This window comes from Lepisosteus platostomus, chromosome 4 (assembly GCF_059453375.1).
Source record: "Lepisosteus platostomus isolate fLepPlt1 chromosome 4, fLepPlt1.hap1, whole genome shotgun sequence".
NCBI classification, from domain to species: Eukaryota; Metazoa; Chordata; class Actinopteri; order Semionotiformes; family Lepisosteidae; genus Lepisosteus; species Lepisosteus platostomus.
The window spans coordinates 10,854,427-10,870,105 of NC_142614.1; the positions used below are offsets into that span (position 1 = coordinate 10,854,427).

General features: G+C 51.0%; 1 protein-coding gene across 8 annotated transcripts in view; it reads right to left on the minus strand.

Annotated features, from left to right (window-relative positions):
* The window catches only part of LOC148672617 (disks large homolog 4-like), a 123,761-nt gene that overhangs the window by 55,996 nt on the left and 52,086 nt on the right, over window positions 1-15,679 (minus strand). For all 8 annotated transcript variants that reach the window (XM_088628409.1, XM_088628411.1, XM_088628408.1 and 5 more), the window contains one exon: window positions 2,024-2,188. In XM_088628409.1, the coding sequence (XP_088484535.1) occupies window positions 2,024-2,188 (165 nt within the window). The remainder of the gene's footprint in view (window positions 1-2,023; window positions 2,189-15,679) is intronic.

The following is a 15,679-nucleotide window of genomic DNA, read 5'->3' on the forward strand; positions in this document are numbered from 1 at the left end:
GGTCTGAAGTATAGGAGGCTTAAGGCATGAGAACAAAATGTCCCTTTCAGTTTCCTGCTACACTGCCCTCCAGCCATTCACCTGTCTTCTAACCTCTTTATCCCTTTCTGCAGGGGAGCCGAAGCCTGTCCTGACAAGCTACAGGCACAAGGTGGGAGACGCCCTGGACCGGACACCAGGACATCGCAGGGCGCACACACTCACACCCCACTCACTGGGGTCAGTATCCCAGCAGCCAGTTAGCCAGCCAGTAAGTCTTTGGACTGTGAAAGGAAACCGGAGCACCTGGAGGAGGCCCAGGCAAACATGGGGGAATCATAAAAATAATAATAATAATAATAATAATTATTATTATTATTACAATTATTACAAATAGCTAGATAAAATACAAACAGGGCCTCAGAAACTGAACCCAGTGCTTATACCTGGTCCACCATACTGCAGTCTTAAAACATTTTGTAATGCCTTTGTTTTATTTGAGCTGAGCTGAGTTAGAAGACACAAAGCCACATAGGCGTCTGGTCTGTTTAAGTGTAAAAGACTTGGTGAAAAAAAGATAAGGAGGGTTAAAGTATAGGTTTCAGGGCACCTGGGAAAGGCGTGCTGTTACAGAAGGAGCTGTCCTTGGTCCTGGAAGGTGCAGTACCAGCTGTCACCACATGAGGACTCCCTCTCCCCAGAGTCAAGAACTGAAAATTGAATGCCCTGTTTACTACCCTTTTCCCCTTATAAGTTGTAATTAATTATTGTTACTTTTTGTTATGTTTGGAAAGTATTTTAAAATGTGTGTGCTGGTGAATTCAGGGTGAGTGTGAGAGGAGAGGGACAGCAGTGGCTCTAGCAGTGTCTACAGTACAGTCAGGTGTGACAGTGTGTGTGTGTGCTGGTGAATTCAGGGGGAGTGTGAGAGGAGAGGGACAGTGGCTCTAGCAGTGTCTACAATACAGTCAGGTGTGACAGTGTGTGTGTGTGCTGGTGAATTCAGGGGGAGTGTGAGAGGAGAGGGACAGTGGCTCTAGCAGTGTCTACAATACAGTCAGGTGTGACAGTGTGTGTGTGTGCTGGTGAATTCAGGGTGAGTGTGAGAGGAGAGGGACAGCAGTGGCTCTAGCAGTGTCTACAGTACAGTCAGGTGTGACAGTGTGTGTGTGTGCTGGTGAATTCAGGGGGAGTGTGAGAGGAGAGGGACAGCAGTGGCTCTAGCAGTGTCTACAGTACAGTCAGGTGTGACAGTGTGTGTGTGTGCTGGTGAATTCAGGGGGAGTGTGAGAGGAGAGGGACAGCAGTGGCTCTAGCAGTGTCGACAGTACAGTCAGATCACCTCAGACAGAGCAGGTGAATGCCAATGTTTCTACAGGACTTCCCCTGCAGCCAGGACACTGCGCAGGACTCAGGGAGTGCTGAGAGCATCTTGTGCCGGCAACCGCTGTCACCACAGCATTACTGTCCCGCTTGTGGACACAAGCTGCCCAGCGATGGAGAGGCGACTGCTCCTAACCACAACCAGCCAACAACCAGAACGACACGTAACAGACAGAGCTGGACGCCAGCACAAGAGGACAGATAGCAGGACAAGAAGACAGAGGTGGACAACAGGACAAGAGATACCACTACAAGAGGAAACACAGCAGGACATGATGACAGAATTGGACAGCAGGCCTACAGGACAGAGGGGGACACAGACGCAAGGCGGGCTTGAGTCTGCGTGGGTCTGCTGCTCCCAGTGGCTCCCAGTGGCAGTGTGCACTGGAGTGTTATCACCAGTTTATACCGGTAGCCGTGTATGAATGAAAGCATCACAATACAATACAAGACTCACACAGACTGGACGTGGAAACCCTGTCCAGTGTCCAGACACTGGGAGCAGTATTGCTCGAGGGCAGCACAGCAACGCTGCCAGTGCGGGTGGAGGGAGGAGGACAGATGGACGAGGACAGAGACCGAGCCACACGTGGAACAGTGCAAGAGAAAGAGAGAGGGGGGACAGAGACGGAGACACTTCTGTGTTCACAGCGCCTCCTACCTTCATGGGGGAGAGGTGGGTGTGTGGCGTGTAGCCGTGCACGTTGTCGATGGGCGAGAGGTTCTTCTCAGACACCTGGACCAGCTCTGGGTTCTTCACCTGACCGGCCAGGTGAGCCGGGCTGTGCTCCATAGGGGGCGTGTCCTCATCTTGGTACCGGTATTTCTGCAGCAGGGAGGGGAGGGAGAGGAGAAAGAGGAGAGAGGGGAGAGGAGGGGGAGAGAGAGAGGAGAGAGAGAGGGGAGAGGGGAGAGAGGGGAGAGGAGAGAGAGAGGAGAGAGGGGAGAGGAGAGAGGGGAGAGAGAGGAGAGAGAGAGGGGAGAGAGGAGAGAGGGGAGAGGAGAGAGGGGAGAGGAGAGAGAGAGGAGAGAGGGGAGAGAGGAGAGAGGGGAGAGGAGAGAGGGGAGAGAGAGGAGAGAGGGGAGAGGGGAGAGAGGGGAGAGGGGAGAGGGGAGAGAGAGGAGAGAGAGGAGAGAGAGGAGAGGAGAGAGAGAGGAGAGAGGGGAGAGAGAGGGGAGAGGGGAGAGAGAGGAGAGAAAGGAGAGAGAGGAGAGAGAGGGGGTAGAGAGGGGGAGAGAGGAAAGAGGAGAGAGAGGGGAGAGAGGGCAGAGAGGAGAGACAGGGGAGAGGGGGAGGAGAGAGAGGAGGGGGCAAGGAGAGAAGGTGAAGAGAGGAGGAGGAGAGAGGGTGAAGAGAGAGGAGAGAAGGGAGAGAGGAGGAGGAGAGAGTGGAAATGAGGGAGAATGGGAGAGGGAGTGATAGGAATAAGAAAAAGAGGGAGTGGGAAAGGGACGAAGTGAGAGAACAGGAGTCAGAGGTGGGAGAGGGAGAGAGAAGGGGCAGAGAGAATGTGAGCCACAAGAGACTGATATTGTCACAAAGATGAATAAAACATCATTCAGCATCATTAAAATCATCACGGTTAATGTCTTCAGCATCTTAGACATCATTTTCATCATCATTAGCAGCAGCAGGATCTGATTCTGATCAGCAGGGTGTCTCACAATTCAGCCTGTGCAAATGCTGAACAATTTCTTCCACCTCATCCAGAACCATAGGCATTCAGATCTGTAAAAACACTGTACAGATGTGCTCATCTGTATCTTCACATTCACACTCATCCCCATCAGATCTGTAGAGAATGTAAAGACACTCAGTCCAGCTCATCTGTATCTTCACATTCACACTCATCACCATCAGATCTGTAGAAACTGTAAAGACACTCAGTCCAGCTCATCTGGATCTTCACATTCACACTCATCACCATCAGATCTGTAGAAACTGTAAAGACACTCAGTCCAGCTCATCTGTATCTTCACATTCACACTCATGGTACTGTAATGATACTGTGAAGTTACATTAGATCTGTAGAGACTGTAATGTGCATCTCATCCATCCTAATTTTAATGAATTAAAATTAACTAATTTTAAGTAGGGAGCTGTGTCAGCACGGATAGGCTGCAAAGGAACTGGTAAAGGTTCATTCCATGCTGAAAGGAAAAGAAAAGAGACACAACGGTTTAGCTGTAGAACCATCTTCAGGAGCGGTTGACACATGAAGAAGTCTCCACTGCCGAAACTCTGCATCTCTGGTTTGTAGAACTTGTCAGGTTCTTGCTGGGCATTAATAGGCATAGCAGGTTCACAGCAATTCAACTATGTCAATTTAATAATCAAGCCAAACTTTCCCACCAGGGAAGTACAAACAAGCAAGGATTTTGGACAACTGCAGCACCATGACATCATCGATATTCTCAGCTCCCAGAGCAGCAGCAGTCTGGCTCACTGTGCTGATCTAGGAGAGCCTCCAACCTGAAGCCAGTGCCAAGTGTAACTCTACCGCTTTCCTCAAGTGCGATCACCAGATGGCGCCAGAGAGCCCGTGTACATCTCGAGCTTCTCTGTGAATTCTTCGAAGTGTGCCCTTGCTTCCAATTATAAATGCAGCTCGCAGCCTTGACACAATGTGTAGTTTTTTCTTTATCTGGGATCAGCATATTCCTGTTTCATACCCAGTCCATGATGGCGGCCATGATCCTGGTAATCTGCCCACGAAGCGCAGGAAGGGGTACATTGTCATCAGAGGCACCGAGAACCCTGCAAGCTCGCAGGTGCTCCAGCCTGCCACAGGGGGGCGCCATGGCCCTGCAAACTCAGGAGAGCCTAATGAGTGCAAGCCTGCTGTGCTCCAGCACAGAGCCCCATAGCTGCTGGCAAACCCTGGTCAGAGCGAGGCCAACAGCAGAGTGCAGACTGGAGTTGGCCTCAGAGAGTCAAAGATGCAGATATTTCTGCAGGCTTGTGCCTTTAAGAGTTGATCACCTGCTGTGATCCACGTCATTCAGATGACTGGAGCACCAGGCAGCGCATGTCCTGAAAAGCCACAATACCAAATAAATGCCATTCAGTCAAATAGAGATTTGCTCCCTACCATCACCTTTGGATACACACACTCCTTCTATTAACACACAATCTGCAACACACATAGATATTAGCTGATCTTCTGACTGAAGAGAGGAGTCAAACACATTCCAGCACAAAGCAAACAACACTACCTCACCACTGGTACACACACAAAAACACAAACAACACTACTCACCACTGGTACACACACAAAAACACAAACAACACTACCTCACCACTGGTACACACACAAAAACACAAACAACACTACCTCACCACTGGTACACACACAAAAACACAAACAAAACTACCTCACCACCGGTACACACACAAAAACACAACACTACCTCACCACTGGTACACACACACAAATACAACACACACAACACTATCTCACCACTGGGAGACACACACACAAACACAGCACATATAACACTAACTCACCACTGGTACACACAACACATGCCAACACTACCTCCCCCACTGGTACACACACAGAATCATAACACATACTGGAACACTACTGGGCCCTGAAAAGACAACACACGCTCGTAACTGATCACAGTGACAGACAACAAAGAGAAACAGCTACTGATGAAGTACAGGCTCAGTGACCACAGCCTAGACACAAACTGGACACAGACAGACCTGGCTGTCCAGAGAGGGCAGGCTCAGTGACCACAGCCTGGACACAGAAACTGGACACAGGCAGATGTGGCTGTCCAGAGAGGACAGGCTCAGTGACCACAGCCTGGAAACAGAGACCTGGCTGTCCAGAGAGGTCAGGCTTAGTGACCACAGCCTGGACACAAACTGGACACAGACAGACCTGGCTGTCCAGAGAGGACAGGCTCAGTGACACAAACCTAGGACAGGCTGTGCTCCCACTGCCAGCAGGGAGAAGCAGAGCTAGAGATGCACTTTCTGCTGCACTGTTAGGGAGAAACTCAGCACAGAGCTGCAGCCCAGTGTGTGATCTCCTGTCCCCTGTCCCAGCCAGACTCAGCCTCTCTAGAAGTAATTATGTTATGGCTGTAGTAAAACTGTCATTTCAATTTGTGGGAGCAGTGAAGGAGAGAAAGGGAGCTGCTCTAGACCAGAGCAAGACAGATCCGATCTGGCACGGGGGGGGGGGGGGGCTGTACTGCTGATCAGACACGGAAACAAACTGCACTTGACACCTCAGCGACTCCACAATTAACGGGCTGAATTAGAAAAGTCAAACAGCAGCGGCAGAGCGCCAGTCCCCTGACACAAGTGTCCTGCTGGTGTGCTGCACAAATAATAAACTAGCAAGAAGGTGGATAAATCACCACAGGCCTTTCGCTGGAACTGGTGACATTGCAAGGTGAAGCTGAACACTTCTGGACAGCAATTTTTTCAGATATCAATATCTCAATCGTCCTTGGATTTCTCTCTTACATCACGAACTACTCTGTGCACATCCTGTTGTCACAAAAGCCATTTCCATTGTGGGTCATATCCCATACACATCTGATTGCACTGTAGACACTGCTAGAGCCACTGCTGTCCCTCTCCTCTCACACTCCCCCTGAATTCACCAGCACACACACACACTGTCACACCTGACTGGACTGTAGACACTGCTAGAGCCACTGCTGTCCCTCTCCTCTCACACTCACCCTGAATTCACCAGCACACACACACTGTCACACCTGACTGTACTGGAGACACTGCTAGAGCCACTGTCCCTCTCCTCTCACACTCACCCTGAATTCACCAGCACACACACACTGTCACACCTGACTGTACTGGAGACACTGCTAGAGCCACTGTCCCTCTCCTCTTACAATCAGCTCAGAGATCATAGCAATTAGCTGTTTTTTGTTGTGCTCAGCAGTTTTCCGGTAACTCAGTGACAACTGCAGATTTGGCAGATTTGTCTTCCACTTTGAGTCTTGTGTTTGGTTTGCACTGAGTTAATTAGCAGCATATTTGTAGTCATTTTACTACAATTTACTAAAGTATGGGACAGAAAGTAACAGCGTAGCACTGCGTTGAGAGGAATGGTGAAGTAAAGATGGCACACATTCAAACACACAAGCTGACATACTCAATCACACACTCTCAAAAATACTCCCACAAACACACACATGCAGGTATCTGAAGACTGGCAGATACAAATGGACTCTTACACAAAAACTGCACACTCTGTTACTACTGAGGAAGAGCCCTCACACTCTGTTACTACTGAGGAAGAGCCCTGCACACTCTGTTACTTCTAAAGAAGAGCCCTGTACACTCTGTTACTGCTGAGGAAGAGCACTGTACACTCTGTTACTGCTGAGGAAGAGCACTGTACACTCTGTTACTGCTGAGGAAGAGCCCTGCACACTCTGTTACTGCTGAGGAAAGCCCTGCACACTCTGTTACTGCTGAGGAAGAGCCCTGCACACTCTGTTACTACTGAGGAAGAGCCCTGTACACTCTGTTACTACTGAGGAAGACCCCTGTACACTCTGTTACTACTGAGGAAGAGCCCTGCACACTCTGTTACTGCTGAGGAAGAGCCCTGCACACTCTGTTACTGCTGAGGAAGAGCCCTGTACACTCTGTTACTGCTGAGGAAGAGCCCTGCACACTCTGTTACTGCTGAGGAAGAGCCCTGCACACTCTGTTACTGCTGAGGAAGAGCCCTGCACACTCTGTTACTGCTGAGGAAGAGCCCTGCACACTCTGTTACTGCTGAGGAAGAGCCCTGCACACTCTGTTACTACTGAGGAAGAGCACTGTACACTGTTACTACTGAGGAAGAGCCCTGTACACTCTGTTACTACTGAGGAAGAGCCCTGCACACTCTGTTACTACTGAGGAAGAGCCCTGCACACTCTGTTACTGCTGAGGAAGAGCCCTGCACACTCTGTTACTACTGAGGAAGAGCCCTGCACACTCTGTTACTGCTGAGGAAGAGCCCTGCATACTCTGTTACTACTGAGGAAGAGCCCTGTACACTCTGTTACTACTGAGGAAGAGCCCTGTACACTCTGTTACTGCTGAGGAAGAGCCCTGTACACTCTGTTACTGCTGAGGAAGAGCCCTGCACACTCTGTTACTACTGAGGAAGAGCCCTGTACACTCTGTTACTACTGAGGAAGAGCCCTGTACACTGTTACTACTGAGGAAGAGCCCTGCACACTCTGTTACTACTGAGGAAGAGCCCTGCACACTCTGTTACTGCTGAGGAAAGCCCTGCACACTCTGTTACTGCTGAGGAAGAGCCCTGCACACTCTGTTACTGCTGAGGAAGAGCCCTGTACTCTCTGTTACTACTGAGGAAGAGCCCTGTACACTGTTACTACTGAGGAAGAGCCCTGCACACTCTGTTACTACTGAGGAAGAGCCCTGTACACTCTGTTACTGCTGAGGAAGAGCCCTGTACACTCTGTTACTGCTGAGGAAGAGCCCTGCACACTCTGTTACTACTGAGGAAGAGCCCTGTACACTATGTTACTACTGAGGAAGAGCCCTGCACACTCTGTTACTACTGAGGAAGAGCCCTGCACACTCTGTTACTGCTGAGGAAGAGCACTGTACACTCTGTTACTACTGAGGAAGAGCCCTGCACACTCTGTTACTGCTGAGGAAGAGCCCTGTACACTGTTACTACTGAGGAAGAGCCCTGCACACTCTGTTACTACTGAGGAAGAGCCCTGCACACTCTGTTACTACTGAGGAAGAGCCCTGCACACTCTGTTACTACTGAGGAAGAGCCCTGCACACTCTGTTACTGCTGAGGAAGAGCCCTGCACACTCTGTTACTACTGAGGAAGAGCCCTGCACACTCTGTTGCTACCGATTCCTTGGTGTTCCTGCTGCTTGTCTCTCCTTGTTATTGCTACTTCTTTCATCTCCCTCCATACCTGCCAGCCCTCAGCTCTCCCAGTCTGAAGCCACCCCATCCTAGCCCAGTCCAGACCAGCACAGCCAATTCCAGCAGAGCCCGGGTCAGCCAGACCACTGGAAGCAGAGACCGGCCAGTCTGAAACCCTGCAGTATAATTCTGCAGAGTCCAGTAGAGGTCCGAGGGGCATGCAGCCTGGTTCCGCACGTGTCGGGCCCAGTCCAGTTCAGGAAAGTGCAGTGTGAGCTAGGGGGAAGGGGCCTTCTGTCAGCACGGCGCTGATCTCACATTACACTGACACAGCCCTCCCGCGGCCTGTGGGACTGACAGGGGAGGAGGGAGAGAGGGGCAGTGTGTGTGCCGAGATCCTGTGCAGCTTGTTAATGAGAGCTAGCCCTCGCCAGCCTCCCACCACCAGAGCTGGCACACTGTCTCCACTGTCAGACAGGAGTGAGGGATGGAGAGAGAGGAGGAGTGAGGGATGGAGAGAGAGGAGGAGAGAGGGAAGGAGGGAAAGAGGAGTGAGGGATGGAGAGAGAGGAGGAGTGAGGGATGGAGAGAGAGGAGGAGTGAGGGATGGAGAGAGAGGAGGAGAGAGGGAAGGAGGGAAGGAGGAGTGAGGGATGGAGAGAGAGGAAGAGTGAGGGATGGAGAGAGGAAGAGTGAGGGATGGAGGGAAGGAGGAGTGAGGGATTGAGAGAGAGGAGTGAGGGATGGAGAGAGAGGAGGAGTGAGGGATGGAGAGAGAGGAGGAGTGAGGGATGGAGGGAAGGAGGAGTGAGGGATGGAGAGAGAGGAGGAGTGAGGGATGGAGAGTGCAGCTGAAGCTGGAACGTGTGACACTCTGTGAGTCAGATGGGGAATCTTTTCACTGGGAGACGGACAGAATCTGTTTCACACACACGCCCCAGGGATCCCCACTGCATCGCTGGACTGTCACCACGGCAACATCACCAGGCCACGAGTGCCTGTATGTCCGTCTGTGTGAAACGACTGAAACACAGCAACCCAACCCAACACTGCCTGCCTCTTAACAACAACACACTGCTCACACACTGCCTGCCTCTTAACAACAACACACTGCTCACACACTGCCTGCCTCTTAACAACAACACACTGCTCACACACTGCCTGCCTCTTAACAACAACACACTGCTCACACACTGCCTGCCTCTTAACAACACACTGCTCACACACTGCCTGCCTCTTAAACAACACACTGCTCACACACTACCTGCCTCTTAAACAACACACTGCTCACACACTGCCTGCCTCTTAAACAACACACTGCTCACACACTGCCTGCCTCTTAAACAATAACACACTGCTCACACACTGCCTGCCTCTTAAACAACACACTGCTCACACACTGCCTGCCTCTTAAACAACACACTGCTCACACACTGCCTGCCTCTTAAACAATAACACACTGCTCACACACTGCCTGCCTCTTAACAACAACACACTGCTCACACACTGCCTGCCTCTTAACAACAACACACTGCTCACACACTGCCTGCCTCTTAACAACAACACACTGCTCACACACTGCCTGCCTCTTAAACAATAACACACTGCTCACACACTGCCTGCCTCTTAAACAAAACATCACCAACAGCAAAGTCTGTGAAACCGCTAGGCTCTAAATCGTTAAAGAACCCATAACTCCATTGGAATTAAAAAATATATTTTTAACGGAGAGAGATAGAGAATGAGGGGGGGAGCGAGAGACAGAGAGAGAGTAGTGTAAATTCCTGCCTTTTTTTTCTCTGTAATAGCCATTAATGGAGGGGCTTTAAAGGATTAGGGAGCAGAGAGACTGGATTGCCTGACTGCGTGTCCTCACTGAGCTACGAGAGACACACACTCTTGGTACAGTACTGTATACACACTTTAAACAGAAAGTAATAGTGTGCTATGCAGAATATGTGCAGTACATTCAATATACTGCACTGCAGTTAGACTAATATTCACTGTGATAGAGTGTACAATATACAGCAGGTGTACAGTGTGTACAGTGTATATACAGTATACAGCAGGTGTACAGAGTGTACAGTGTCTATAGTGTATATATACAGCAGGTGTAATTAATTAATTGCTTACACTTATATAGCGCTTTTCTGGACACTCCACTCAAAGCGCTTTACAGGTAATGGGGACTCCCCTCCACCACCACCAATGTGCAGCATCCACCTGGATGATGCGACGGCAGCCATAGTGCGCCAGAACGCTCACCACACATCAGCTATCAGTGGGGAGGAGAGCAGAGTAATGTAGCCAATTCATAGAAGGGGATTATTAGGAGGGCATGATTGGTAAGGGCCAATTGGAAATTTGGCCAGGACACCGGGGTTACACCCCTACTCTTTTCGAGAAGCGCCCTGGGTCAGGACCTCGGTTTTACGTCTCATCCGAAGGACGGCGCCTGTTTACAGTATAGTGTCCCCATCACTATACTGGGGCATTAGGACCCACATGGACCACAGGGTGAGCACCCCCTGCTGGCCCCACTAACACCTCAGTTAGTTATATACACTGTACAGTGTATATAGTGTATGTATACAGCAGGTGTACAGTGTGTACAGTGTCTATAGTGTATATATACAGCAGGTGTACAGTGTATATAGTGTATGTATACAGCAGGTGTACAGTGTGTACAGTGTCTATAGTGTATATATACAGCAGGCGTACAGTGTATATAGTGTATGTATACAGCAGGTGTACAGTGTGTACAGTGTATATAGTGTATATACAGCAGGTGTACAGTGTGTATAGTGTATGTATACAGCAGGTGTACAGTGTGTACAGTGTATATAGTGTATATACAGCAGGTGTACAGTGTGTATAGTGCGTATATAAAGCAGGTGTACAGTGTATATAGTGTATGTATACAGCAGGTGTACAGTGTGTACAGTGTCTATAGTGTATATATACAGCAGGTGTACAGTGTGTACAGTGTGTATAGTGCGTATATACAGCAGGTGTACAGTGTATATAGTGTATGTATACAGCAGGTGTACAGAGTGTACAGTGTCTATAGTGTATATACATAGCAGGTGTACAGTGTATATAGTGTATGTTTTCAGCAGGTGTACAGTGTGTACAGTGTGTATAGTGTATATATACAGCAGGTGTGCAGTGTATATAGTGTATGTATACAGCAGGTGTACAGTGTGTACAGTGTGTATAGTGCGTATATACAGCAGGTGTACTGTGTCTATAGTGTATATATAAAGCAGGTGTACAGTGTGTACAGTGTATGTATACAGCAGGTGTACAGTGTGTATATACAGCAGGTTTACAGTGTATATATACAGAACGTGTATACCAGGATACCAGGAGTACAATATGTATAGAATGTACAGTATATTCACAGCAGGAGTACGGTGTTTGTAGTGTAGATACACACCAGGACAGTATATATAGTGTGTACAGTACATATACAGCAGCTGTACAGTGCGTGGAGTACATGTACACCAGATGTACATACATAGTACATTCAGCAGATGAGCACATTTTATATCACAGGTTTGCAGTAGGTATACTGTGTACTTTTGTATACAAAGCAGTTGTAGCTTTTATGTAGAAAATAGTTGCATTTATAACTATTGTTTTCATAGACTTGGTAGAGCAGAATTCAGCTGAGGAGTGAACTGAAGGGCCTTGGAGTCTGTGAAGGTCTTGTATAAATCAGCATCATTAAAGATACATGAGCATCGGATCTCTGCTAGGAAAAATCAATGGACAGGTTCACTGCAAGGAACAATTAACGGGCATCAGGGAGCAGGACTCACTCACACAGGCTCAATACACAACGATCAATGGGAAACGATTGCGCCACGCCAGACTGAGACTCCCGCTGCGCAGCAGTCTGATCCGGTCCAGGATCCACCAGCCGCAGGGGAGTCAGGCGAGAGTCCTGGCGGCGTGGCCGAGCAGCAGCTCGAGAGCAGGAGCAGTGAAGGAGTAACGAAGCCGCACAGCTGGGGCTGGACCTTTCCGCTGGCACCGCGGGCCCACAGGGGCAGCAGAGCGCCAGCGCCCGTCCTCCAGATTACACGCAGGGGACAAGCGCTGGCGCCAAGCCACATGGAGCCCCCCGTCAGGAGCACGCGGTAGGAGCCCCCCGTCGGGAGCACGCGGTCTCCTCAGAGAGTGGGCGCTCCTGCGAATGGACACACAGCAGGACTGGCACGATCCTGCGCCGCTCGGCCAAGCAAGCAGGGCAGGCTTCCTCTCGGAAAGAGAAAGACGGGCCGAGCTTCGCGGCAGGGCTCTCCCTGGGCTGGAAAACGAAACAAGAGCAACCGGGATAATCCCGGAGCTGAAAGGAGTGGCACACACAGACAGGGCAATCTGGAGAGGAGGAGAGCACATGGGGTCGTGACACACAAGTGAGGTGGGTGTCTGGAGCAATTTTCGGCGCTTGCTTGGGTCCTCGGGCGCCGTGTGCAGAAGACAGACATGTCCCAGCCATTCGAAGGCCTGAGGGACTCTGTGTGAAGCTACACAGTGCAGCTGATGGGAGACAAAGAGCAAGTCGACACAGCAGGCATCACCTGGCTGGAAGACATGTCACAGACAGGTTAAAGTCACTCAGTCTCTTTAGGCTTGAGAAGCAGAGGCTGTGGGGGGACTTGACACCACTGAGCGTCTGGAAGGGTCAATGGCAAGGTCATGCCAGAGGACTGAAGATCAGGAGCAGGGGAGAAATAAGGACCCAGACAGACAGTAAGAGAGAGTCCAGTCAAGTTCTTTGCACAGAGGGTGGTGGGTGTCTGGAACAAGTTGCCCAGCCACCTGGTGAAGGCCAGTTACCCTGGATCCTTCAAGAACTGTCTGGAAAAGACCTTCAGATCAGTCAGCTACCAAGAAACCAAGGTGCTGAAGTGTGGTGCTGTTCTATATAAGGACAGAGGACTTCAACCAAACCTGTATTGCTCAGTTCCTTTACATGGCTTTTAGATTTGTATTCTCACCATCTTGGTCCACATCCCAGAGACTACAGATGAGTAACTGCCTTGTACAGGACACTGTTTGTACCCCACTCCAGTGCAGGTGTGCTAAATCCACACTGGATAACACACTGCTGATAATGCTATACACAGTAGCTTACAGTAGCTTTTCAAAGCTGAGAGACTTCATGACAAGGGGCTTGATGGAAACTTTCTATAACGCACTCATCATGTCTCTCTCTTTCACACACACACACACAGACTCACTCGCTGCTCCTCTGTCACGGCTGGCCAGTACAGAGTCACTGAACAACGCCTCATTCACAGGGGGAATCCTAGCAACAGATACAGCAGCTGGAAACCATGGCGATAGTATCAGCAGACAAAAAAGACTGCAACGTGAGAGAAAGATTAAAGAGAACAGCCTACAGCCAAAGAAGTGGACAGGAGAACAGTCTACAGCCCAAGAGAGGGAGAGGAGAACAGTCTACAGCCCAAGAGAGAGACAGGAGAACAGCCTACAGCCTGAGAGAGGGACAGGAGAACAGCCTACAGCCTAAGAGAGGGACAGGAGAACAGCCTACAGCCCGAGAGAGGGAGAGGAGAACAGTCTACAGCCCGAGAGAGGGACAGGAGAACAGTCTACAGCCCGAGAGAGGGACAGGAGAACAGCCTACAGCCCGAGAGAGGGAGAGGAGAACAGCCTACAGCCCGAGAGAGGGAGAGGAGAATAGCCTACAGCCTGAGAGAGGGACAGGAGAACAGCCTACAGCCCGAGAGAGGGAGAGGAGAACAGTCTACAGCCTGAGAGAGGGACAGGAGAACAGCCTACAGCCCGAAAGACGGACTGGAGAAAAGCCTACAGCCCGAGAGAGGGAGAGGAGAACAGCCTACAGCCCGAGAGAGGGAGAGGAGAACAGTCTACAGCCCAAGAGAGGGACTGGAGAACAGCCTACAGCCTGAGAGAGGGACAGGAGAACAGCCTACAGCCTGAGAGAGGGAGAGGAGAACAGCCTACAGCCCGAGAGACGGAGAGGAGAACAGTCTACAGACGGAGAGAGGGACAGGAAAACAGCCTACAGCCCGAGAGAGGGACAGGAGAACAGCCTACAGCCCGAGAGACGGAGAGGAGAACAGTCTACAGACGGAGAGAGGGACAGGAGAACAGCCTACAGCCTGAGAGAGGGACAGGAGAACAGCCTACAGCCTGAGAGAGGGAGAGGAGAACAGCCTACAGCCCAAGAGAGGGACAGGAGAACAGCCTACAGCCTGAGAGAGGGGCAGGAGAACAGCCTACAGCCCGAGAGAGGGACAGGAGAACAGCCTACAGCCCGAGAGACGGAGAGGAGAACAGTCTACAGACGGAGAGAGGGACAGGAGAACAGCCCACAGCCCGAGAGAGGGACAGGAGAACAGTCTACAGACGGAGAGAGGGACAGGAGAACAGCCCACAGCCCGAGAGAGGGACAGGAGAACAGCCCACAGCCCGAGAGAGGGAGAGGAGAACAGCCTATAGCCCGAGAGAGGGAGAGGAGAATAGCCTACAGCCTGAGAGAGGGACAGGAGAACAGCCTACAGCCCAAGAGAGGGACTGGAGAACAGCCTACAGCCTGAGAGAGGGAGAGGAGAACAGCCTACAGCCCAAGAGAGGGACAGGAGAACAGCCTACAGCCTGAGAGAGGGACAGGAGAACAGCCTACAGCCCGAGAGAGGGACAGGAGAACAACCTACAGCCCAAGAGAGGGACAGGGGAACAGCCTCCAGCCTGAGAGAGGGACAGGAGAACAGCCTACAGCCTGAGAGAGGGACTGGAGAACAGCCTACAGCCTGAGAGAGGGACTATCTCTCAAACACACTGTCCCTCTCAGTGTCCACACTTTCCTTGTCCCTCTCACACACACTATCCCTCTCAGCGTCCACACTCTCCCTCTTTCACACTGTCCCTCAGTGTCCACACTGTCCCTGTCTCTCACACCCTGCCCCCGTCTCTTGTGAAGAACTGCCCCTGTCTCTCACACCCTGCCCCCGTCTCTTGTGAAGAACTGCCCCTGTCTCTCACACCCTGCCCCTGTCTCTTGTGAAGGACTGTCCCTGTCCTCTCACACACCCTGCCCCTGTCTCTTGTGAAGGACTGCCCCTGTCTCACACACACCCTGCCCCTGTCTCTCACACACCCTGCCCCTGTCTCTTGTGAAGGACTGTCCCTGTCCTCTCACACACCCTGCCCCTGTCTCTTGTGAAGGACTGCCCCTGTCTCACACACACCCTGCCCCTGTCTCTCACACACCCTGCCCCCGTCTCTTGTGAAGGACTGCCCCTGTCTCACACACACCCTGCCCCTGTCTCTCACACACCCTGCCCCCGTCTCTTGTGAAGGACTGCCCCTGTCTCACACACACCCTGCCCCTGTCTCTCACACACCCTGCCCCTGTCTCT